General features: G+C 41.3%; 1 protein-coding gene across 1 annotated transcript in view; it reads left to right on the forward strand.

Annotated features, from left to right (window-relative positions):
* NEK8 (NIMA related kinase 8) overlaps positions 1 to 22,525 on the forward strand; it is a 108,551-nt gene extending 86,026 nt beyond the window's left edge. The window contains exons 14-15 of the mRNA XM_089682987.1: positions 11,381 to 11,539; positions 19,351 to 22,525. Of these exons, the coding sequence (XP_089539113.1) occupies positions 11,381 to 11,539; positions 19,351 to 19,376 (185 nt within the window). The 3' untranslated portion in view covers positions 19,377 to 22,525. The remainder of the gene's footprint in view (positions 1 to 11,380; positions 11,540 to 19,350) is intronic.
* The last annotated feature ends 694 nt before the right edge of the window (positions 22,526 to 23,219 follow it).

A 23,219-nucleotide genomic window follows, 5' to 3' on the forward strand; every position in this document is an offset into this window, starting at 1 on the left:
TCTGATGGAAGTAAGCATGATGTGGCTTTCATCTGCTGCATTGTTTCCACTGCGTCTATGGTCCTCAGCATTTCCTGTTTCTTTGTGCTTCTTGAAAAGATCTTGGACTTCACATATTGAAACCCCAGTCAGCTTTAAAAATCTTTGCCTGGAAATGATCATACTGATGCAGTATAATTGCCTTGTTGCTGTGCTCAGTCTTGCCATGGAGTATGACCTGTGACATGAAACTGTCTTCTAAATACCAATTCTTAGATGTGATGGCTACATTCATTTTCTTTTTTAGGCTTTCTTTCTTCTTATTTTCATCTGGTGATCCAGCAAGTAAGTTTGTTGCTTTTCAAAAGCACAAGCGCTCCAGCAGAATGGATCGCTTTACATGGATGAGACAAACCATTTAACACTAGCAGGGGTGTTTAAAAGGATCCGCTTTTATTTATTCATGAAAAACCATTATCCCAAAAGGAAAAAAAATGTTTACTGTAACTGATTATAAAGTGGGAGCTGGACTTTGATCAAAGAGACTCCCATAGTGTAGAATCATTTATTATAAATGAAAAACATACAGTTGTGTTCACAATAATAGCAGTGTGTTGAAAAAAGTGAATAGAGCTCAAAATCCTTCTAATAGCTTTTATTTCCATACACACAAATGCATTGGGAACACTACACATTCTATTCCAAATCAAAACATGAAGAAAAATATATCAAATGTGTGTTGTTCCTCTAAAACAATTGAAGAAAAGTGAATATTAGACTGTTCAAAAAAATAGCAGTGTTTGTATTCTTCTTTACAAACTCAAACATTCACTATATAAACTGAAAAATGTTTGAAGATTTTGTTTTCCTTTGAATCACTTAATTAATATTTAGTTGTATAAGCACTGTTTCTGAGAACTGCTGTACATCTGTGTTGCATGGAGTCAACCAACTTCTGGCACCTGTGAACAGGTATTCCAGCCCAGGATGATTGGACGACATTCCACAGTTCTTCTCTATTTCTTGGTTTTGCCTCAGAAACTTCATTTTTGATGTCACCCCACAAGTTTTCTATTGGATTAAGATCCGGGGATTGGGCCGGCCACTCCATAACGTCAATCTTGTTGGTCTGGAACCAAGATGTTGCACGTTTACTGGTGTGTTTGGGGTCGTGGTCTTGTTGGAACACCCATTTCAAGGACATTTCCTCTTCAGCGTAAGGCAGCATGACCTCTTCAAGTATTCTGATGTATTCAAACTGATCCATGATCCCTGGTATGCGATAAATAGGCCCAACACCGTAGTATGAGAAACATCCCCATATCATGATGCTTGCACCACCATGCTTCCCTGTCTTCACAGTGTACTGTGGCATGAATTCAGTGTTTGGAGGTCGTCTGACAAACTGTCTCCGGCCACTAGACCCAAAAAGAACAACCTTACTTTCATCAGTCCACAAAATGTTGCACCATTTCTCTTCAGGCCAGTCAATGTGCTCTTTGGCAAATTGTAACCTCTTCAGCACGTCTTTTTTTCAACAGTTAGACTTTGCGGGGGCTTCTTGCAGATAGCTTGGCTTCACATAGGCGTCTTCTAATTGTAACAGTACTCACAGGTAACTTTAGACCTTCTTTGATCTTCCTGGAGCTGATTGTTGGCTGAGTCCTTGCCATTTTGGCTATTCTTCTATCCATTCGAATGGTAGTTTTTCGCTTTCTTCCACGTCTTTCAGGTTTTGGTTGCCATTTTAAAGCATTTGCGATAATTTTAGCTGAGCAGCCTATCATTTTCTGCACTTCTTTATATGTTTTCCCCTCTCCATTCAACTTTTTAATCAAGGTACGCTGTTCTTCTGAACAATGTCTGGAATGACCCATTTTCCTCAGAATTTCAGAGAGAAATGCACTGTAACCAGCATGTATAACATTTGCTGCCTTCCTTCCTTAAACAAGGGCAATAATTGCCACCTGTTTTTCAAAGAATGAATGACCTCACTAATAGAACTCCACACTGCTATTATTTTGAACATGCCCCTTTCGATCAGTGATTCAATTACACAGAATCAGCAGCATGCATGTCATGACTGTTGGGTCTGTTGGATTTCTATTACTCTACTACACCTGCTAGTAAATTATTTGCCATGTAGAAATATCATTTCTACCAAAAACAGTGATTGATCAGGTTAGTGATGTCTGACTGCTATTATTTTGAACATAACTGTATATACAAATGTACTCACCTAGCACTGTGCCTAGAATCCGCACCAGGATAAGCCATCTACTCTCTGTGCTCTCTTATGTAGAATGCTGCTCCACAAGTTGTCACTTTCCCTTTAAGAGTGGGAGTTTCAAAGACTGGAAGCTCTGTCACAGGCTAAACCCCACTCAACACGTTTCATCATCAAAAGGACATCATTAGGAGCTTCCTGATGATGTCCTTTTGAAATTCTGTATTGTGTAATTTTGTAATGTGATGATAGGGGATCACTCCCTCTTCAGCTGCTTCATTCAGAAAACACCTTGCATTTTGTTCACTGAATGCGAGGCATTCTCTGAATGGACAAGGTGGAATCCTGATGTTCATCAGCCCCTTATCCATTCAGAGAAAGCCTTGTGTTTAATGAAAAGAATGCAAGATGTCTTCTGAATGGAGGAGTTGAAAAGCAAGTGACCCCATATCATCACTGTATGAACAGCAATACTTTTTAGCTTCCACAGCAATCCTATGGACGTAGTATACAAAAAAATTACCGTACTTTCCGGCGTATAAGACGGCTTTTCAACCCCTGAAAATCTTCTGAAAAGTCGGGGGTCGTCTTATACGCCGGTGCGAGTCAGGGCAGCACTTTTTCGAGGGGCGGCGCTGCGCCGCCCCCCCTCCTCCTCCAGCGGACACTAAGTACAGGGGTGGACAGAGGGGCTGCTGTACCTTACCTGGCTCCGGTCCCACGACGATCCGGTCCAGGAAGCGCGGCTGCTCCTTCATTCAGTTCGGCCGCTCGATGGTCACGCGGCCACTCAGCTCCGCCTCCTCACCGGTTATTGGGCGCCAGCACTGGAAAGGCACACAGGCGACCAATCACCGGCGAGGAGGCGGAGCCGAGCGGCCCCGCGAAAATCGAGCGGCCGCACTGGAAGAAGGAGCACCCGCTCCTCTCCCCCACTGACACTAACGATGGGGCACTATTCCTCCTGCACACTGACACCAACGATGAGGCACTGTTCCTCTCCCACTGACACCAACGATGAGGCACTGTTCCTCTCCCACTGACACCAACGATGAGGCACTGTTCCTCCCCCACTGACACCAACGATGAGGCACTGTTCCTCCCCCACTGACACCAACGATGAGGCACTGTTCCTCTCCCACTGACACCAACGATGAGGCAGTGTTCCTCCCCCACTGACACCAACGACGAGGCACTGTTCCTCCCCCACTGACACCAACGATGAGGCACTATTCTCCCCACTGATACCAATGATGGGGCACTATTCCTCCTCCCCACTGATACCAATGATGGGGCACTATTCCTCCTCCCCACTGACACCAATGATGGGGCACTATTCTCCCCACTGACACCAATGATGGGGCACTATTCCTCCCACTGACACCAATGATGGGGCACTATTCCTCCCACTGATACCAATGATGGGACACTATTCCTCCCACTGATACCAACGATGGGGCACTATTCTCCCCACTGATACCAATGATGGGGCACTATTCCTCCCCCACTGACACCAACGATGGGGCACTATTCTCCCCACTGACACCAACGATGGGGCACTATTCTCCCCACTGACACCAACGATGGGGCACTATTCTCCCCACTGACACCAACGATGGGGCACTATTCTCCCCACTGATACCAATGATGGGGCGCTATTCCTCCCACTGACACCAATGATGGGGCGCAATTCCTGCCACTGATACCAATGATGGGGTGCTATTCCTCCCACTGACACCAATGATGGGGTGCTATTCCTCCCACTGATACCAATGATGGGCCGCTATTCCTCCCACTGACACCAATGATGGAGCACTATTCCTCCCACTGACACCAATGATGGGACACTATTCCTCCCACTGACACAAACGATGGGACACTATTCCTCCCATTGACACCAATGATGGGGCACGATTCTTCCCACTGACACCAATGATGGGGCACTATTCCTCCCACTGACTAATGATGGGGCACTATTCCTCACACACTGACACTAATGATGGGGCACCATCATTGGTGTCAGTGGGAGGAATAGTGTCCCATCATTGGTATCAGTGGGAGGAATAGTGCCCCATCATTGGTGTCAGTGGATGAAATAGTGCCCCATCATTGGTGTCAGTGGGAGGAGTAGTGCCTCATCATTGGTGTCAGTGGGAGGAATAGTGTCCCATCATTGGTGTCAGAGCAAGGAATCGTGCCCCATCATTGGTGTCAGTGGGAGGAATAGTGTCCCATCATTGGTGTCAGAGCGAGGAATCATGCCCCATCATTGGTGTCAGTGGGAGGAATAGCACCCCATCATTGGAATACCATACTGAAATAGCATACCATATTGAAATCAAATCTGATGTTTTTTCATTTTTATTTGGTGTGCGTTGGAAGAGGGGTAGTCTTATACGGCGAGTATAGCTCAAACCCTATATTTTAACAGGAAAAGTAGGGGGTCGTCTTATACGCCCAGTCGTCTTATACGCCGGAAAATACGGTAGAGGTAATAAAGTTGGACCCAGCAAACAACAAAACATATTTTTTTCCCTGGTGTTCAGCTATAAGCTACGACTAGCAGTTCAGTATTTTGCCACTTGTGCAAAACCACTCATTAATGTTGCATGCAGCCAGAAAACAGAAAGTACAAAGAAGATATGCTAGCAGGTACAAGGTAACATGAATTGCATTTTTATATAAGACGAAGAAGATGTTTATGACCACCAGCTTTTGTTAATGTATGTATTTTTTTTATTGAGATCGCATCCATACCCAGATATTTATTTGTTATGTTTGTTTGCCATCAGGTCATTTGTTCTTTTGCATGCACTTTATTGGTACATATATGAACAATAATTGATTTTATCATTCCTAAATTGGTTATTAAAGTGATTGTAAACTCTTACATATAGCCTGTGAAGTGATTGACCTTAGGTGATACACAGATTAAACAAATCTTCCTCCATAAGTTGTACCTGTTTATCTATAGTATCTTTCCCCTACATCCATTCAAAGTGCAAAATTTACACAGGATCTCTCAGCTCTGTCAATCACAGGCTGTGCCCTCCCCTGTCACCATTTTTCTCTTGGTGTCCGAAAAACTTGTCAGAAGTGACTCATTGTGATTGCAGAGTAACAAGACAGTGGACAGAAATGACACTTAGTGCCCTGGAGAGAAGCAAGTAAGCACTATAGAAATGTGTGCTTTGTTCAGATTTCATATTTGAGGTTTACAGCCACTTTTAAAGGGCTCTCCTATGTGGTAATTTTTTGCTGAACAGTTAAAAAAAAACAATTAAATGTTGCATACATGGTACATGAAATTCGAGATTGATCACTAATAGTTGCAGTGTAGTATCCTCCTCCCATGATATCCTCCTCTCTAGCTCCTCATCACCTCATCCCACGCTCGCCTCCAGGACTTCTCCAGAGCCTCTCCCATCCTCTGGAACTCCCTACCACAGCATGTCCGGTCAGCCCCCACCCTGTCTGCCTTTAGGCGATCTTTGAAAACTCACTTCTTCAGGGAAGCCTACCCCACCTCCACCTAAGAACTGTGCTTGAATCACCTCCGCCAGATCATCCCCCACAGCTATCACCTTTTGTATCACCTCCCCCTTCCTTTAGATTGTAAGCTCCATGAGCAAGGCCCTCCTATTCCTTCTGTACTGAAATGTATTGTAATTGTACTGTCTCCCTTATATTGTAAAGCGCTGTGCAAACTGTTGGCACTATATAAATCCTGTATAATAATAATAGTATACTCATACTATGAGACTATGATGCTGGAGTGACATTAAGCTTTAGTAACTTATTTTCCAGCTTCAATATTGAATCACTATATGTAAACACAATTATTCCACTCTAATTGCAGTCATGCAGTCATGAAATTTCATGTAGTGTGTAGCTGATGACGTGCAGTACTGTGTACCAACAAACTCACATTAGTCAGTGCTGGTGAGAAAATCAACAGTGATGCACTTCACCTTTTTTCTGTTTTGGAAATGCACAGGTTTTATTGATGTGTATGTCAGACCTTATATGCTCTGGTTAGCAATTGCAGTGATGGACTTGACTTAGAAATTTTTGTTACTAGCAAAGCGTGCTCATTCTTTGAATGGTTCATTTGAAAAGCCATGGTTTATTTAAAGAAAACTTCACTCTGTTTTTCAAAAAAATAAAAGTCAGAATCTACAAATATTGTTGCTTCTGACTTTTAAGAAACAGACACTTAAAGCGACACTAAAGGTTTTTTGTAAAATAAAAAACATGTCTAAACTTACCTGTGGTGTCACACAGAGCAGCCTGGATCCTCCTCTTATCAGGTCCCCCGCAAGCTCTCCTGGCTCCTACTTTCTGTCCGGTGCCCCCAGTGACTTTTAAGAAACAGACACTTAAAGTGATACTAAATGTGCATTTTTTTTTTTTGTAAAATAAAAAACATGTCTATACTTACCAGTGCTGTCACACAGAGCAGCCTGGATCCTCCTCTTCTCGGGACCGACGCAGGCTCTCCTGGCTCCTCCTTTCTGTCCTGTGCCCCCATAGCAAGCAGCTTGCTATGGGGCACCCGCTGCTCCATGTGTCCATTCACACATGGAGCCGTGACTTTGCCCACCCCCTCTCTCCCCATTGGCTGACTGGCTGTGATTGACAGCAGCGGGAGCCAATGGCTCCTGCTTGCTGTCTCAGCAATGAGGAGGAATTGACCCGGGACATCCGAGTCTGTTGTACACATCGCTGGATCGCTCAGGTAAGTATTAAGGGAGCTAGGCGCACTGCTGCACACATAGAATGCATGAAGGTAAAAAACCTTGAGCTTTTACAACCACTTTAACAGACCATGGAGTCCAGCGATATCTTCTACAGAGCCAATTCTTTGCTGGGCTTCAGCTCTACAGCGGCATCACCTTAGGTATGGGAGCTGGCTTTGACTTCCTGAAATCTCAAAGCTGGTTCTCCACTGCACATGTGCAAGGCATGACAGGACTATAAGACTGGTCCTGCAGTCTCCTGGGACCTGTGCCCTGTCCCAGGAGGCTGCAGGCATGAAGTAGGGGGCCAAGCTGATTTAAAGTGGTTCTAAAAGCAGAGGGTTATTTACATTATTGCATTCCATGCATTAACGTAAAAAAACCTTCTGGGCACAGCCCCCCCTTTATACTTACCTGGGCCTCATCTCGATCCAGTTATGTGCAAAAGAGTGAAGGCTGTCCCAGGTCTCTCTCTCCTCATTGGCTCACAGAGCAACAGGAGCCATTGACTCTTTCTGCTGTCAATCACAGCCAGTGAGCCAATGAGAAAAGAGCAGAGGGCGGAGCCAAGCCACACTCTGTGTGTGAATGGACAATGTCTGTTCACAGGAGCACAGCTTGGGAGCTAGCCTGCTCGAATGCCCCCAAGCAACGTTCAGCAGGAGAAAGGAGCAAAGACCACTGGCAGGGGACCCAAAAAGAAAAGGATCGGGTCTGCTCTGTGCAAAACCATTGCACAGAGCAGGTAATTATAACATGTTTATTATTTTGTTTTTTTTTTAAATAAAACCTTTTAGAAGCACTTTAAAGCAGTATTAAACCCAAAAGTAAACATTTATATGTTGTAGTTTACTAATTCATAGATATAATGGCTGCATTAGTTTCCTTTTTTGGCTTTCTTTCTTCTATTTTTATCTAGTCATCTGACAAGTAAGTCTTTTGCTTTTCAACAGAAAAGCTCTCTTGCAGTTACAGGGATGAGACAGCCCATTTAACACAAGCAGGGGTGCTTAAAACGATCAGCTTGTATTTATTTATGTCAAACCTTTATCCAAAAAGGAAAAGACTGTTTGCTGTAACTGCTTATAAATTATTGTCTGGAGTTCAGCTTCAGTTTGTTACTGTATTTAAATCTGCTAGTACTTCTAACACTCACCTCCCTCCAGGCTAACAATCCTGCTTTCCAATTCTGCTCTCGGTGCTCCTTCATCTACAGTGGTGTCTGCATAATACAGAATGTGTGTTTCTGGCCAGATCACTAGGAGAAAGCAGAGGGAAAAATTATTTTGCAATATATTACATTTTTGGTTTCGGATTTATAACCGCTTTAATTCCCACCTAGGTAATAAAACCTAGTAATAATAATTCAGTGAGCACAATATTTTTAGTTAGGTTTCAGAAAGAAGGGGAAAATACAACACTATGGCTCCACCATCTTTTATGACCCGTCTTCTGTGCCTATGATAAAGCTTAACAAATATGAATGTTTGCACATACTATTTAGAATGCCCATGTAGACCACAGTAAATTAGCCATTTATATAGCAATTTTAACAAATGGCTCATCAAAGACAGCACTATGAATATAGCAAAGCCACATTGTTATATGGTGTCTTTATGTATCAAACCATAATTGTGTACAGCACAAGTATATCTTACTGAAACCAACATTTTTTAAACTTTTGGATTGAGTAGGCAAGGGTTAGAACCACTGCCAGGTTTTGTTGCTCTCTGTGTTTCCTCTGGGTAAATTCACTCTATCTGTCCTGGTGACCATTGGCAGAAAGTGGTGGGAAATCCAGATTTTTGCAGTTGTCATCAGAGCAGCAGGTAAGGGTCAGTTATTCATTGGGAATTTCTGGTGACAACTGTCTACGAGGGATTTTCCCCCCTTTGTTGAGATCCTCCCTCGTTTCCTGTTGCATCTCCAGAACAGAAAGTAAAGGAAAATTTTCCCAGTGGGACACAGGCCACAAAAAAGGTGTATTAACCCATTCTTATGCTTTTCAAAACACAAACATTTTTGGCTCTACTTGCATTTAGACATCTTCTTAACGTGAATAATATTTTTGTATGATGCCAAGTTAGCAAATATTTAATAATGGCTTGTTTGCTTATATGTATGGCCTTTGAAAAACCTTCATATTGTTTGTTTGCCAAAATGTGGGTAGCATTTTCTGTAGTCTTTGTGTTCTGTTTGCTGTGTCCTGTGTGTGCACTGTGTCACCCCTAGTTTTTGTATGTTTTGTACTGTGTATGCTATGTGGACTCTGAGCTCTACTATGTGCTCAGAGCTGTGTACTCTCTGTTGGCTGTTCTCTGTGTAATTGTTGTGTGCTGTGTATGCTGTTTGTGTTCTACAATGTGTCCTGTCTTTCTTGCTGGTGCGTTGTGTTTTCGCTGTGTGTTCTGAACTGCATGTCGTGTATTCTGTGTGCACTTTGTGCTTTTTGTGCTGTAAGATATTTATTGCTATGTTGCCTACACTTTGTGTATTTGCTCTGTGATATCAACTGCATGCTATATATGCTCTGTGCACTCTGGGGTTGATTTACAAATAGACTGTACACTTTGCAAAGTGCATTTGCACTCTGCAAGCGCAGTTGTGCCAAAGCTTAGTGAATGAGGTAAAGCTTCACTTTGCAAAGAATACCCAATCACATGCGAGGAAAATAAAAGAAAAGCATTTTTGTTTGCAAATGATTGGATGATGTAAGTCAGTAAAGCTTCTGCTCATATACTAAGCTCTGGAGCAACTGCTGTTGCAGAGTGCAACTGCACTTTGCAAAGTGTGCGGTCTCTTTTAATAAAGGAAGTAAATGCTACATGAATCATCTGCCCTTATTCAAGATAGCCACAGCCAGAATTGCTAGGGGGTGTTTTTCAAAGTGATTTCTCAGCAAAATAAAACATAGATGGATGGCTGAGTTTATTTTGAATATTAAAAATAAATTAAATTAATTCAAATGTATTAAAAGCATTTTTGGTTTGCTGTGCTCAAATGCAGTGTAGTTCCACTTTAAGCTGTTTACTGTTTATGTTATCTGTGCTCTGTGTATTTGTTGTGTGCTCTGAACTGTTTGCTGAGTATTTTGTGTGTGTTTTGTGCTTCTGTGCTCTAAGCTATTTACTGTGTTGTGTTGCATGCGCTTAGTGTATATGCTGTGTGCTGTGTATGTTGTGTGCACTCTGTTCTATGTGTGCCCTAAGCTGTTTACTGTTGATGTTGTCTGTGCTCTGTGTGTATTCTGTGTATGTTGTGTGCACTCTGTTCTGTGTGCCCTAAGCTGTTGATGTTGCCTGTGCTCAATGTGTATTCTGCGTATGTTGTGTGCACTGTGTTCTGTGTGCCCTAAGCTGTTGATGTTGCCTGTGCTCAATGTGTATTCTGCGTATGTTGTGTGCACTCTGTTCTGTGTGCCCTAAGCTGTTGATGTTGCCTGTGCTCAATGTGTATTCTGTGTATGTTGTGTGCACTCTGTTCTGTGTGTGCCCTAAGCTGTTGATGTTGCCGAGCACTGGTGTGTATTCTGTGTGTGCCCTAAGCTGTTGATGTTGCCTGTGCTCGGTGTGTATTCTGTGTGTGTTGTGTGCACTCTGTTCTGTGTGTGCCCTAAGCTGTTGATGTTGCCTGTGCTCGGTGTGTATTCTGTGTGTGTTGTGTGCACTCTGTTCTGTGTGTGCCCTAAGCTGTTGATGTTGCCTGTGCTCGGTGTGTATTCTGTGTGTGTTGTGTGCACTCTGTTCTGTGTGTGCCCTAAGCTGTTGATGTTGCCTGTGCTCGCTGTGTATTCTGTGTGTGCCCTAAGCTGTTGATGTTGCCTGTGCTCGGTGTGTATTCTGTGTGTGCCCTAAGCTGTTGATGTTGCCTGTGCTCGGTGTGTATTCTGTGTGTGCCTTAAGTTGTTGATGTTGCTTGTGCTCGGTGTGTATTCTGTGTGTGCCCTAAGTTGTTGATGTTGCCTGTGCTCGGTGTGTATTCTGTGTGCTGTGAACTGTGTGCAGTAGAAGCCCCTCAAAGACAAAGCGACACATCACTGATTTGGACAGTGAGAGAGAGAATACATAAGATCATGTGAGTTACTGTAATGTCATTACAACAAAAAGGTTGAAAATGGGTTAAAAGGTTGAAGCCAAGATGTTCTCAAACAACCACTGACTCGCTCAGTCTCCCTTTGAAAAGCAATTTTTTTTCCCTAAATGTTGTTTTAAGCTGTGAAATGTGTGTGGACAGTCCCTGGAAGGATGCACAAAAAACAAACCAATCCAATGTTTTGACAAGTGTGTTACCACAGAGTTTTATATTTTCCTTGCTTTCATGTCTTTACTTGTGACTGTGAGGCTTTTATGGGGACAACATGGGAGCAGCTCTGTCTGTTTGCATTATGATGCAGTACAGTGATCTCCACTAACTCCTATAGACACTGTCTCTGCAGATGGCCAAGTCTTCACATGGGGGAAAGGAGCCAGAGGACGACTAGGACGCAGAGACGAGGGGATTGGGGTACCTAAAATGGTTCAACTGGAGGAGAGCCACCCCTATACAGTAACTTCAGTGGCATGTTGCCATGGTAACACTCTCCTAGCGGTAAAGCGTAAGTATGCCACAAGTATGCATGTGAATATTAATATGTATGAGCTAGTTCCTTCGGGGACATTTCAGCTATGCCAGGTTTCCTGTCAATAATGCTGATTGCAATAAGCCGTGAAATCCATTATATATGTGCTCCTTCTATAAATCCTGTAATCATAATCCTATGCCATTATCTGCGGGAGGAACTGACAGTGAAGAGGATTGCTGGCCTGAGTCCAAGGGAGAATGTCAAAAACTATGTAAAGAATGGATGGGGTTTTACACTGACATCTCAGATATTTCTTCTCTTTCCTCTGGTAAATGCTTATACAGTACCCTTCAGTTTTTGTAACACTGGGAGAAATATGTACACTCAGATTTGCTTCTCAGACCAGACTCTCCCTTGCTGTGATTTATATTCCTTGTTTAATTGATGAAAGGTGCATTGATTCCCACAGGCCACATCTTTTTAGCACACATGTCAAAGATTTTCTACATTTTTAAGTGCTCTGTAATACAGAAACCAATTTTGGGTTCGCATTTTTCTCATGTACTCCTCTCTGTATCTAAAGATTGATGATCATTCTGTGGCTGTCTGGTAAAGTGCATCTTCTGTCTAGAAAAATACGCACATACTTTGCAGCCTTTTTTTTAGTTTAAAGGATGTTTACCTTTGGAACATGATACATGTTCCACCTGTATTTAGAGTGAAACATGTAACATGTTCCAGCTCCTGCCCACTCTCCTCTGATCCACACCTCTTTGAGAGCGGGTGCTGTCACTATTTAACAACAGTGCAACTGTGTGGGGCTTCATTTCTGTGAATGAATAAACTACAAGTACTGTCTGTCATCGCGGCAGATGGACTTGTAGTTTCAATGGGCTGCAGGGGCACTGATAAGTGCTCTCCACTGACATGTGCTTCTGCTTTCAAACAAAAAGCCCATACAGAGGTACAGGATGAAAGCCGGAGGACATGTCTGCAGTAGCCCACAGTGCACTTGTGATCTGATAATGTGGGCAATGCTTTCCAGGCTTCTGCAAGAAAAATAATAATTGCGCTTTTTTTTCTGCAAAAATATGTGCATTTATGAATTTTTCTGTAAAAGTGAACGTGACCTTTAAGCACTTTAAGATCAGGCCTGTTCTGATATTTTTTGTTTACATGTAAAAATCAGTATTTTTTTTGCTAGAATTTACTTAGAACCCCCAAACATACGTATGTATGCACAGGGGTGTCCCTAGGGTTGGTGTCATCCAGTGCAATAATACTTGGTCACACCCCCTCCGGCGATCCCCACAGAATGGATCGAATCTGTGGATTGAGCATAATGGATCGGAGTCTGATCTATTATGCTCCCCAATCCGCAGATTCGATCCATCCTGCGGGGATCGTCGGCATGCAACCTATATGGGGTGACACTGGACTGGCTCCACGAAAAGGTAAGTTGTAAAGAAAGCCGCTGATCCCCACAGGATAGATTGGATCTGAGGATTGGGGAGCATAATGGATCGGACTCCAATCCATTATACTAAATCCGCAGATCCGATCCATCCTACGGGGATCGTCGGCTTGCTTTACAACGTACCTTTTCGTGGAGTGGGTCCACAGTGCCACCCCGTGCGGTAGGTGTCACCTGGTGTGGTGCGCACCCCCCGCAACTGCCTCTGGACGCCACTGTGTATGTGTGTGTGTGTATATATATATATATATTTTTTTTATAGTAGAGGCTAGAGAATAAAAGGGTGGTTGTTACAATTTGAATTTGAATGCACAAAAACAATATAATACCTAATTGTTTGGTAAAATATAAAAGATGATGTGTCACCAAGTAAATAGATACCTAACATCTCACACTTTAAAATTGCGCACGCTGGTGTAATGGCGCCAAATTACAGTACATAAAAATCTCCATAGGCGACACTTTAAAACCTTTGCATGTTACCATTTTAGAGTTTGCCTTTACGTGCAAGCATGGGGGGACGGGGGAGCTTTACATTTTTAGTTTTTAATTTTATTAAAATGTTTTATTTTTACACTGTACCTTTACTTTTTTTTTTTTTTTTTTTTTAGTGCTATCACAAGTAATGTAAATATCCCATGTGATAACAATAAGCAGTGACTCTTTACTCTTTTACTTAGACATCTGGGATCTGTTAGACACTGCATCACCCACAGAAAAAAACAATACATCAGCCCGGTATACCACTTTAAACCGGCGACATATACAGTTGCAAGAAAAAGTATGTGAACCCCTGGGGATTACGTGGAGTTTTGCATGAATTGGGCATAAAATGTGCTCTGAACGTCATCTAAGTCACAATAGAAGAACACAGTCTGCTGAACATAATACTACACAAACATTAGATGTTGCCATGGTTTAATTGCACATAACATGTAAACATTCACAGTGCAGGGAGGAAAAAGTATGTGAGGCCCTAGCTTAATGACTTCTCCCAGAGCTAATTGGAGTTAGGAGTGAGCCAACCTTGACTCCAATCAGTGTGATGATATTGGATGTGTTGCTGACAGCTGTCCTGCCCTTAAAAAACACACACCTGTTTTGGGTTTACTGGTTTCAAGAAGCACTGTCTGATGTGAACCATGCCTCGCAGAAAAGAGCTCTCAGAAGACCTACGATCAAGAATTGTTGACTTGCATAAAGCTGGAAAGGGTTACAAAAGTGTCTTACCATGGACACATGAACATCAAGGCTTTTGGAGATAGACTGTCTACAAATGGAGAAAGTTTAGCACTGTTCCTACTCTCCCTATAAAAATGACTGCAAGAGCACAGCGCAGAATGCTGCATGAGGTAAAGAAGAATCCCAGAGTGTCAGCTAAAGACCTACAGAAATCTCTGGCACATGCTAACATTTTTGTTGACACATCTACAATAAGGAAAACATTAAACAAGAATGGAGTACATGGGAGGGCACCACGGAGGAAGACATTGCTGTCCAAAAAGAATATTGCAGCACGTTTGAAGTTTGCAAAAGAGCACCTGGATGTTCCACAGCACTACTGGCAAAATATACTGTGGACAGAGGAAACCAAGATTGAGTTGTTTGTAAAGAACACACAACACTATGTGTGGAGAAAAAAAGGCACAGCACACCAACATCAAAACCTCATCCCCACTGTAAAACATGGTGGAGGGAGCATCATGGTTTGGGGCTGCTTTGCTGCCTCAAGGCCTGGACGGATTGTTGTCATTGATGGGAAAATGAATTACAGAGTTTATCAAGACATTTTGCAGGAAAACGTACGACCATCTGTCTGCCAACTGAAGCTCCGCAGAGGATGGGTGATGCAACAGGACAATGACCCAAAGCATACAAGTAATTCAATAAAACAATGGCTGCAACAGCACAGAATACGCCTTCTGGAGTGGCCCAGTCCTGACCTCAACCCGATTGAAATGCTGTGGCATGACCTTAAGAGAGCGATTCACACCAGACATCCCAAGAATATTGCTACACTGAAACAGTTTTGTGAAGAGGAGTGGTCCAAAATGACTTCAGATCGTTGTGTAGGTCTGATCTGCAACTACAGGAAACGTTTGGTTGAGGTTATTGCTGCCAAAGGAGGGTCAACCAGTTATTAAGTCCAAAGGTTCACATACTTTTTCCTCCCTGCACTGTGAATGTTTACATGTTATGTGCAATTAAACCATGGCAACATCTAATGTTTGTGTAGTATTATGTTCAGCAGACTGTGTTCTTCTATTGTTGTGACTTAGATGACGTTCAGAGCACATTTTATGCCCAATTCATGTAAAACGCCACGTAATCCCAAGGGGTTCACATATTTTTTCTTGCAACTGTATGTACGTTAGCCGGTTTTAAAGTAGTTAAAGGAATTATGTTAAAAAAGATGAAGGTGCTCAGCTATAAGTTAACATTATGTACATAACTGTGTGTTTTTTTCTCAGTAGTATCTGTATAATAAGTGTATTATGACTCCGTAAAATAATGGAAACGGAGGGAGGAAGGGGGCAGGGAAGATTGTGCACAGTGTACACAAAAGTATGTTACCCATTGTATGAATTGGAAGTGAATACTTAGTTTCAAGTTGCACATTGTTTGATCATCACGTGCTTGGCTCTCATTGAGTTCACACAAATAAATGCATTATAAAGAACTGACTAAATTCAGTTCCTGCTCATGTTCAGTTGCCTTTTTCTTGTTTACTTTCATACACTCTATTTATAGTATTTTGCCAGTCATATAAAAATGGGAGCAAAAGAAAAATTGTTTTCATTCAAACCATTGACATTTAAGTCCTTTATAAGCTTTATTTTTTAATAGAAAATTATCACAATACAACACATTTTAATTAAACTTTCCATAAGATACAGTATATGCTGCTATATATAAGCAATGACTTAGGAATTCAGTATTGCAAATACAGTATTCAGATAATCAAACAATACCATATACTGTCATGAGAAACAGTAAGAATACCCACTGAAATTGTTGTCTTTATCAACATAATTAAAAAGGCAAACATTCGATCTTCATTCAAACAGTGTCTACGAATAAAGGGAAAATTCTTGAACTAACAAGACATAAAATTCGCACAATTTATTTCTTATCATAATCTAAATTAATCAAAATGCAAATATGTCAAATGGAAAAAGTAAGTACGACCCTACATTTACCACCACTTCAAGTCCATGAATTAGAATCTGTGTTCCAGATTTAAATCTCCTTAGACAGTATGCAGGTAGAACCTGTCTTTTTTAAACTTGAGATATCTATGGTCTGGTGTTCTCTTTGTTATTGATGTGGGTGGTGGCATCATGCCAAGCTCTGTAAAACCCTCAGAAGAAGGTTGTGGATGCCTATGAGTCTGCCAAGAGACTTATAAAGATTACCAAATAATTTGAAATCTGTCATTCCATATAGAAAAATCTATAAAAAGCATAGAAGAGGACTATATTTCAAACAATTGCTAATTTCTCCAGGACTGCCCTGCCCTTCAAATTCAGCCAAAGAGCTGGCCATTTGAAACTCAAAGAAGTCTCCAAGAACCCCAAAGTTTAATTTTGGAATCTGCAGGTAACTCTAGCAACAGTTGGTGTCAAAATGCATGCATCTACAATCAGATGAAAATTGCACCAGCTTAACCTACATCGGATTTGTCCAGGCAGAAGCCTTTGCCGTCTAAAAAGAACATTAGAGCAAGACTACAATTTACCATTGAACATATGAACAAAGGCCAGGCCTTCTAGAACAATGTGCTGTGGACTGATAGAGCAAAGATAGATATATTTGGCCACATTAAAGCTAAGTACACACAAGCCAAATATCAGGCAGTATCGGCCGGTTCAGCGGAAACCGACCCGACATTCAGCCCATGTGTACGGCAGCCAGTCCGACAAAAGCTGGCATTTGTCTAAGGGGCATGACCAAAAAAGGTCTGCTGATCATCTTTCCATCAGCGCTCGCAGGCTATGTTTAAGAGCGCTGACAGGTTTATTCAGGGTTGGGGGGGGTAGGTAGTCCCCCTGTCAGAACACAATAGCACAATGGGAGAGGTCACTGTATTGACACCTCTTGTGTTAGTACAGGAATCTCAGGTCCACCCCATGTGGGTACGAGGCTTAACACCAGACATGTTTGGCACAAACTAAAGACAGCATTTTCGAAGACCCTCATATTAACTGTGAAGTATGGTGGTGGACATGTTATAGTTTAGGGTTGCTTTGCTGTTTCAAGGCTTGGGCAGCTTGCAGCCATTGAATCAACTATGACTTCCACATTGTATCAAAGTGTGCTTGATGACCTCCACTGCTTATACCTAATGTTTTTCAACTACAGTGCTCAGCATGAATAAGTACACCCATTTTGAAAAGTATGATTTTAAGTAATATCTCAATAAACATAAGGACAATTTAAAAACATTTGACAAAACTGAGTTTTATAGAACATTTGTTTAGCTCATTACATGAAAGTAAGGTTAACAATATAACTTAGATTACAAATTCTTCAGTTTTACTCAAATTAGTTGATGCAAAAATGAATACACCCCATAACAAAAACTACTACATCTAGTATTTTGTATGACCTCCATGATTTGTAAGGACAGCACCAAGTTTTCTAGGCATGGAATGAACAAGTTGGCGACATATTGCAACATCTATCTTTTTCCATTCTTCAAGAACGACCTCCTTCAGAGCCTGGATGCTGGATGGAGAGTGATATTAAACTTCTCTCTTCAGAATTCCCCATAGGCGTAGTGATGGTAGCATCTTCTCTTTCAGTATAGAGCAGTACATCTGTGAATTCATGATACCATTAATGAAATGCAGCTCCCTGACACCTGCAGCACTCATGCAGCCCCAAAAAAGGACACTGCCACCACCATGTTTCACTGTAGGCACCATGCATTTTTCTTTGTACTCTGCACCTTTGCGATGCCATACAGTTTTGAAGCCATCAGTTCCAAAAACATTTATCTTGGTCTCATCACTCCAGAGTACAGAGTGCCAGTAGTCTTCTGCTTTTTCAGCATGGGCCCTGGCAAATTCTAGGCCTTTTGTGCATGGCCTTTGTATACTTCCATATTATAAACTTTTGCTTGGACAAACTGATCAACCTATGAGGTGCCTAAGCTATTATGTAATGGGTTGTACAATTTTTTTTCTGTTCTGTAACAGTAAAAACCCATAAATAAAGAATGCAAAAAAATTGTGTGCTTGATGAGAAAGTGAAGCCATCTATCTGAAAGCTGAAGTTGAACAGGAAATAGATATTTCAAAACAATACTAGCTAGCAAATCTACCAAGGAATGGCTAAAAAAAGAAGACATTGAGTGTTATGAACAGGCCTACATAGAGCCCTGATTTTAATCCCAATGAATGTGAAACAGACAATTCATGGTCAAGGAGACCCAAAAAAAGTCTTGCAGCTCAAGGAATTTTGCAAGAAAAAATGGTCAGATGTCAAAGACTAGTAAGCAGTTATGCAAAACACTCACAAGCAGTCATGTTTGCCAGAAGGGGGCAATCTCAGCTTCTGGGACCAAGGGGGTAATTATATTTCAGCACATCATTACATCCATTGATTTTTTTTGAATAATTGATTGAGAAGACCAGTTTTCTATGTGTTTTTATTTAAGAATATCACCATATCTGGAGGCAGTGTTTGAGTGAAAATCAGATGTTTTCCTGTTCAAATATATTGAAAAAGTAAAATTCCCAGGGGGTGTACAAATTTTTTCACATGACTGTATATATATAATATATACTGTATAACTACAGAAAAGAATTACTACTCTTATACAGTAAGTGATATACTTTCATCCATGAATTCAAAACTATACATACAGTAGGTGTTCCTAGTCTAATGTATTAACTAGATAAGGTTTTGTACTTGGATTTTAGTGTTTCACTTGCTCCAATATATTGATTTATCATTGTAAAATAGTAAAATATAACATTAAAATAGATGTGCCCTTCTGTTTATCAAGTGAAAAATTATGAGTGAAATAATTTATTTCATTCTCATATTCATAAATCAAAAAAAAGTACAAAAGAGCTTTCATAGAGGACAGAGAGGACATACATTAACTGTTTCCTCATTTCAGGCTTTAGGTCTGAGACTAAAAAAAAAATATATATATATATCCATCGTGTAGAGAATTAGTGCTGCTTTGTCACATGTGGACAGTATGTCTTGCGGGGAGAGACAGGGTCAATACAGGGAATTATCCTCCTTTCAGTCTGCTTGTCAGTGATACCGATGTGCTGTTACCTCAGTCACAGTGGGAGATATCTCATCTTCTCTGTGTGTCATCATGAACTAACTGTTTCAATTACATTTACAGCGGGCATAGAAGATGTCTCTGTGTGAGAGGAGGACGTCAAGACAGACATCATGATCTGTAAATATCAAATAGGTGTCCCCAGCAGACTCCCTCTGACACACCACTTCCAAAAAGGAGTCTGATGACATAACGCTCCCTGCCAGATATCACTAGCATTTGTGTCACACAACGTTTGTTGCAAGTCAGAAAACAAATTCTCCAGACCTGTGGAAAAACCCAAAAGGGCCAAAAGGCCTGAACTACAACTTGGTTGAAATTAAAGACAGATGAGATACACTGGCAAACCTATATCTTCAGAAATGAAGAGGAAAAAAAAATTGATTTTTGAAAGGACTCCGTAAACCAAATACATAATGGACAGCTTTCTTCAATTCCACTTTAGCCTGAACTGAAGAATTATAGACAGTGGTAAGCTTCAAGTCCTTGTTATTGGGTACAAATGTGAGAATCTAGTTAACATGTGAATGCTTCTTGTAGGTCTTTCTAGAATACAGACAAAAACATGTTTTTAGTAGGTAGGAAAACATCCACAGTTCTTGCATGCGCAGCAAAGGGACAGAAAATAAGGGAAAATCTGTTCAATGGGATAACAAACAGAAAAACCTAACACAAATTACCCCCTCCCCCCCCCCAAGAATGAAAAAAATATTTGGCTGGAACTTAGCTGCAAGGCCCCATTTACTTCTCACTGCTGTTGTCATAAGTTTTTTGCTTGCATTTTGTTTATGTTTTTTAACATGTGTTTTTAGTAGTGGTGCATCAAAAATTGAAATTCCATTGCTGAAGCCTAACATTTAGGATGTGAAATGGACAGGGATGGGGATAACTGGTCTCGGGGCTCAGTGTGGATGAAGCCTAGGGATAACACAGCACACATACCCCGGGTGGGGGTCTGGCTCCACTCCCCCTCCCTCACTCACCAATCAGTGTCCTGGCTGAGTGGTGCACTCATCCCTGGCACAGAGTGGCCTCCTCCTACTCTACGCTCGGCTCCCCTTCCCCTCTTCACACCACAGGGGATCCCTAGGCCTGGCCAGAGCCCCCAGGCAGCCTCCAGTGAGCACTTTGACACTATTTAGACTGCACAGCATCCCCAGCTTAATCACGATGGGAAAGAAGAGTCCTGACTGACGGCAGCCAATCGCCAGCCAGCTCAGATTCCAGGACGGCCAAGACAGCATGGCTCGGGCTGCCTAGAAGTCCAAGAAGCGGGCTGTTGGCTGCCAACCATGCGCAATGGGGACGGGCCCAAACACGAAGTTTGGAGGAGAGGCAGGGCTAACCCATTAGTATTAGCTTTTATATTTGTGGTGGCCATTATCAGCACTTTTTTTTTTTCTATCGGCAAAATGCCCATAACCCCATTTTCGGCCGATACTTTTTAGCAGACAAAATATCGGTGCATCCCTAGTTTTTAGTGTGTTTTAGCTGTGTTTCCCTAGACTTTAGTGGGCCGGAAAATCATGTTTTAAAATTTTTTCCGTCCAATTCACCAAAAGTACAATTTCCTCCATTGTCTGGATGTGGTTTGGGCTGTAAGAGTCTGCCTTTCTGCCACTGCTTCTTTCAGAAAGCATGCATTCTCTTTTTGTTATTCTGGATGGTCCCACTTTTTATCATCTCTAGGTTGCTCACACAGACCATCATCCAAGCTTACATGGCTTGGGCTCCACCCTAACCTACTAGATCTGTAAATGCTTCTTACACATCTGCTATCTGGTCTTCGTTTCACAAAATTGTTGAGTTCTACCAGGTGGACGTTTCAACGTTTCAGCATCATCTGTTGCCAGTTTCAGGCATAATATCCTTCAAGTAGCTCTTAGTGTTGCAGGCAGTCTCCACTTCTGTTGTTCTTTTTTGGGCCTGTTAATGTTTGTTTGCAGTGTTGCCCCACCCCTCAGTTAGAATACAATTGGATGTCTCAAACCTTAAAGACTTTTTCTGTCCCTCAATGGGCAAGAAGAAAAATAGGAATTTTGTACTCCACTCTTGCATGATTTTGATGAAGCTCTCAGTACTGCTTTGCTGCAAAACTAAGGCACGCTGGTAGTAAAAGGGGTTGTTCTGGGCTGGCCTGTAATTTTTTCTTTTTTTGTTTGCCAGTATCCAATCCTCCTCTGCAGGTGGCAGCATAGTCCGAGGGTTAAAGACTTTGTGTCCCTCACTAAACTCCAAGAAAAGGATTTTATGACAAGTACAAAAATCCTGTTTTAGTCATGAAACAACTGAATCACTTCAAACTTGAATATGTAGGACTTGCTCAGTAATAAACTGCATAGCCCAAAGCAACATATCAGACGTGATCTCCTAACTGATGTGAATGGCTGTTCTTTGTATATTACTACTGCCTGACTCTAGCAGGCAGTGCTAATTCTGGGAACAGAACACATCCTTGCAGCATTGTGAATAGTGACATGCCTGCCCAGAACATAGCAGCACGTTTTGTAGTAGGAAGGTGGCATCTTCCAGTGCTACAGGGATGCCTTAGCTGTAACAGGTAACAGATGTCATCACTGGTTTCCTTCAAATGACTGCATTACGTAAAGCCAATTTAGCCAAAAACAAAAAAATAAATAAATAATCAGCATAAGGGACATTATTTATCTTCAGTGAGAAGTGTCCTTTGTGCTACTGTGTCCTCCCTCCACCAAAATTTTCCTTCCCTGATTCACAACAGCTGGGAAGGCCAGAGACCTGAAGGCTTGCTGAAATCACAGCCCCAAAACAGTGCTTTATGCCTCTGATTAGACATGTTTTTCACCAGAACTCAGTTTTTATCAATGTAATTTAAAGGTATATTATTTTTTTAAGGTGAAATAAAGGGCAAGTTTAGCAATAGTTAAAAATTCCCCAAACCACCTTCCATAGCCCACTCAATACACCAAACTGTTCCACCCTCAGATACTTACCTCCAACAACTTCAACCTCACGTGCTGTCTCCAACCTGGCTGCTAAAAATCTAGTATCAAGCTGCATCCCCTTCATACTGACATCCTGTAGGCTTAAATGGGATATTGCTCAGTACGGTACATCCTATTCAAGCCTATGGTAAGTTAGTATATATATAAATAAAGAACCAGCGCCACGGAAATTATATAAAACAGTAAGCTGCAAAACATAGCCTATAAACTTATAGGATATACAAAACTTCAAAAAAATAGGTTGCGCTTAAATACATACAAAAGTGTAACAAAAAATAAATAACAAAACAATAAGAAACAATATTTTAAATCAAATTAAAATCCAGCAAAAACGAAAAAGTCCAAAAGTTTATATAATCAATAATGTCCAAAATAATTCATCACCAAGTAAATCCAGCACCAAAAATGGTTAAATAGAACTCACCAGAGTAATATGCTGATTGTTGAAAAACCAGCATATAGTACTTGTTATTCTGGGAGAAATGAATAATATGGTGACAACAACACTGCAGAAATGAGGGATGAACTCCAACAGATGATGTGCTGCATTCAACTTTGCTTGGATTTTCAACTTTGCAGCACATCATCTGTTGGAGTTCATCCCTCATTTCTTCAGTGTTGTTGTCACCATATTATTCATTTCTCCCAGAACAACAAGTACTATATGCTGGTTTTTCAACAATCAGCATATTACTCTGGTGAGTTCTATTTAACCATTTTTGGTGGTGGATTTACTTGGTGATGAATTATTTTGGACATTATTGATTATTTGGACTTTTTTGTTTTTGCTGGATTTTATTTTGATTTAAAATATTGTTTCTTATTGTTTTGTTATTTATTTTTTTGTTACACTTTTGTATGTATTTAAGCACAACCTATTTCTTTGAAGTATGGTAAGTTAGTGCACGGGAAGCAAAGCATTAGATATTAATCAGTCAGGCTATAGAC

This window comes from Staurois parvus, unplaced genomic scaffold, assembly GCF_062004578.1.
Source record: "Staurois parvus isolate SC_StPar_1 unplaced genomic scaffold, SC_StPar_1.0 ptg000299l, whole genome shotgun sequence".
Classification (NCBI taxonomy): Eukaryota; Metazoa; Chordata; class Amphibia; order Anura; family Ranidae; genus Staurois; species Staurois parvus.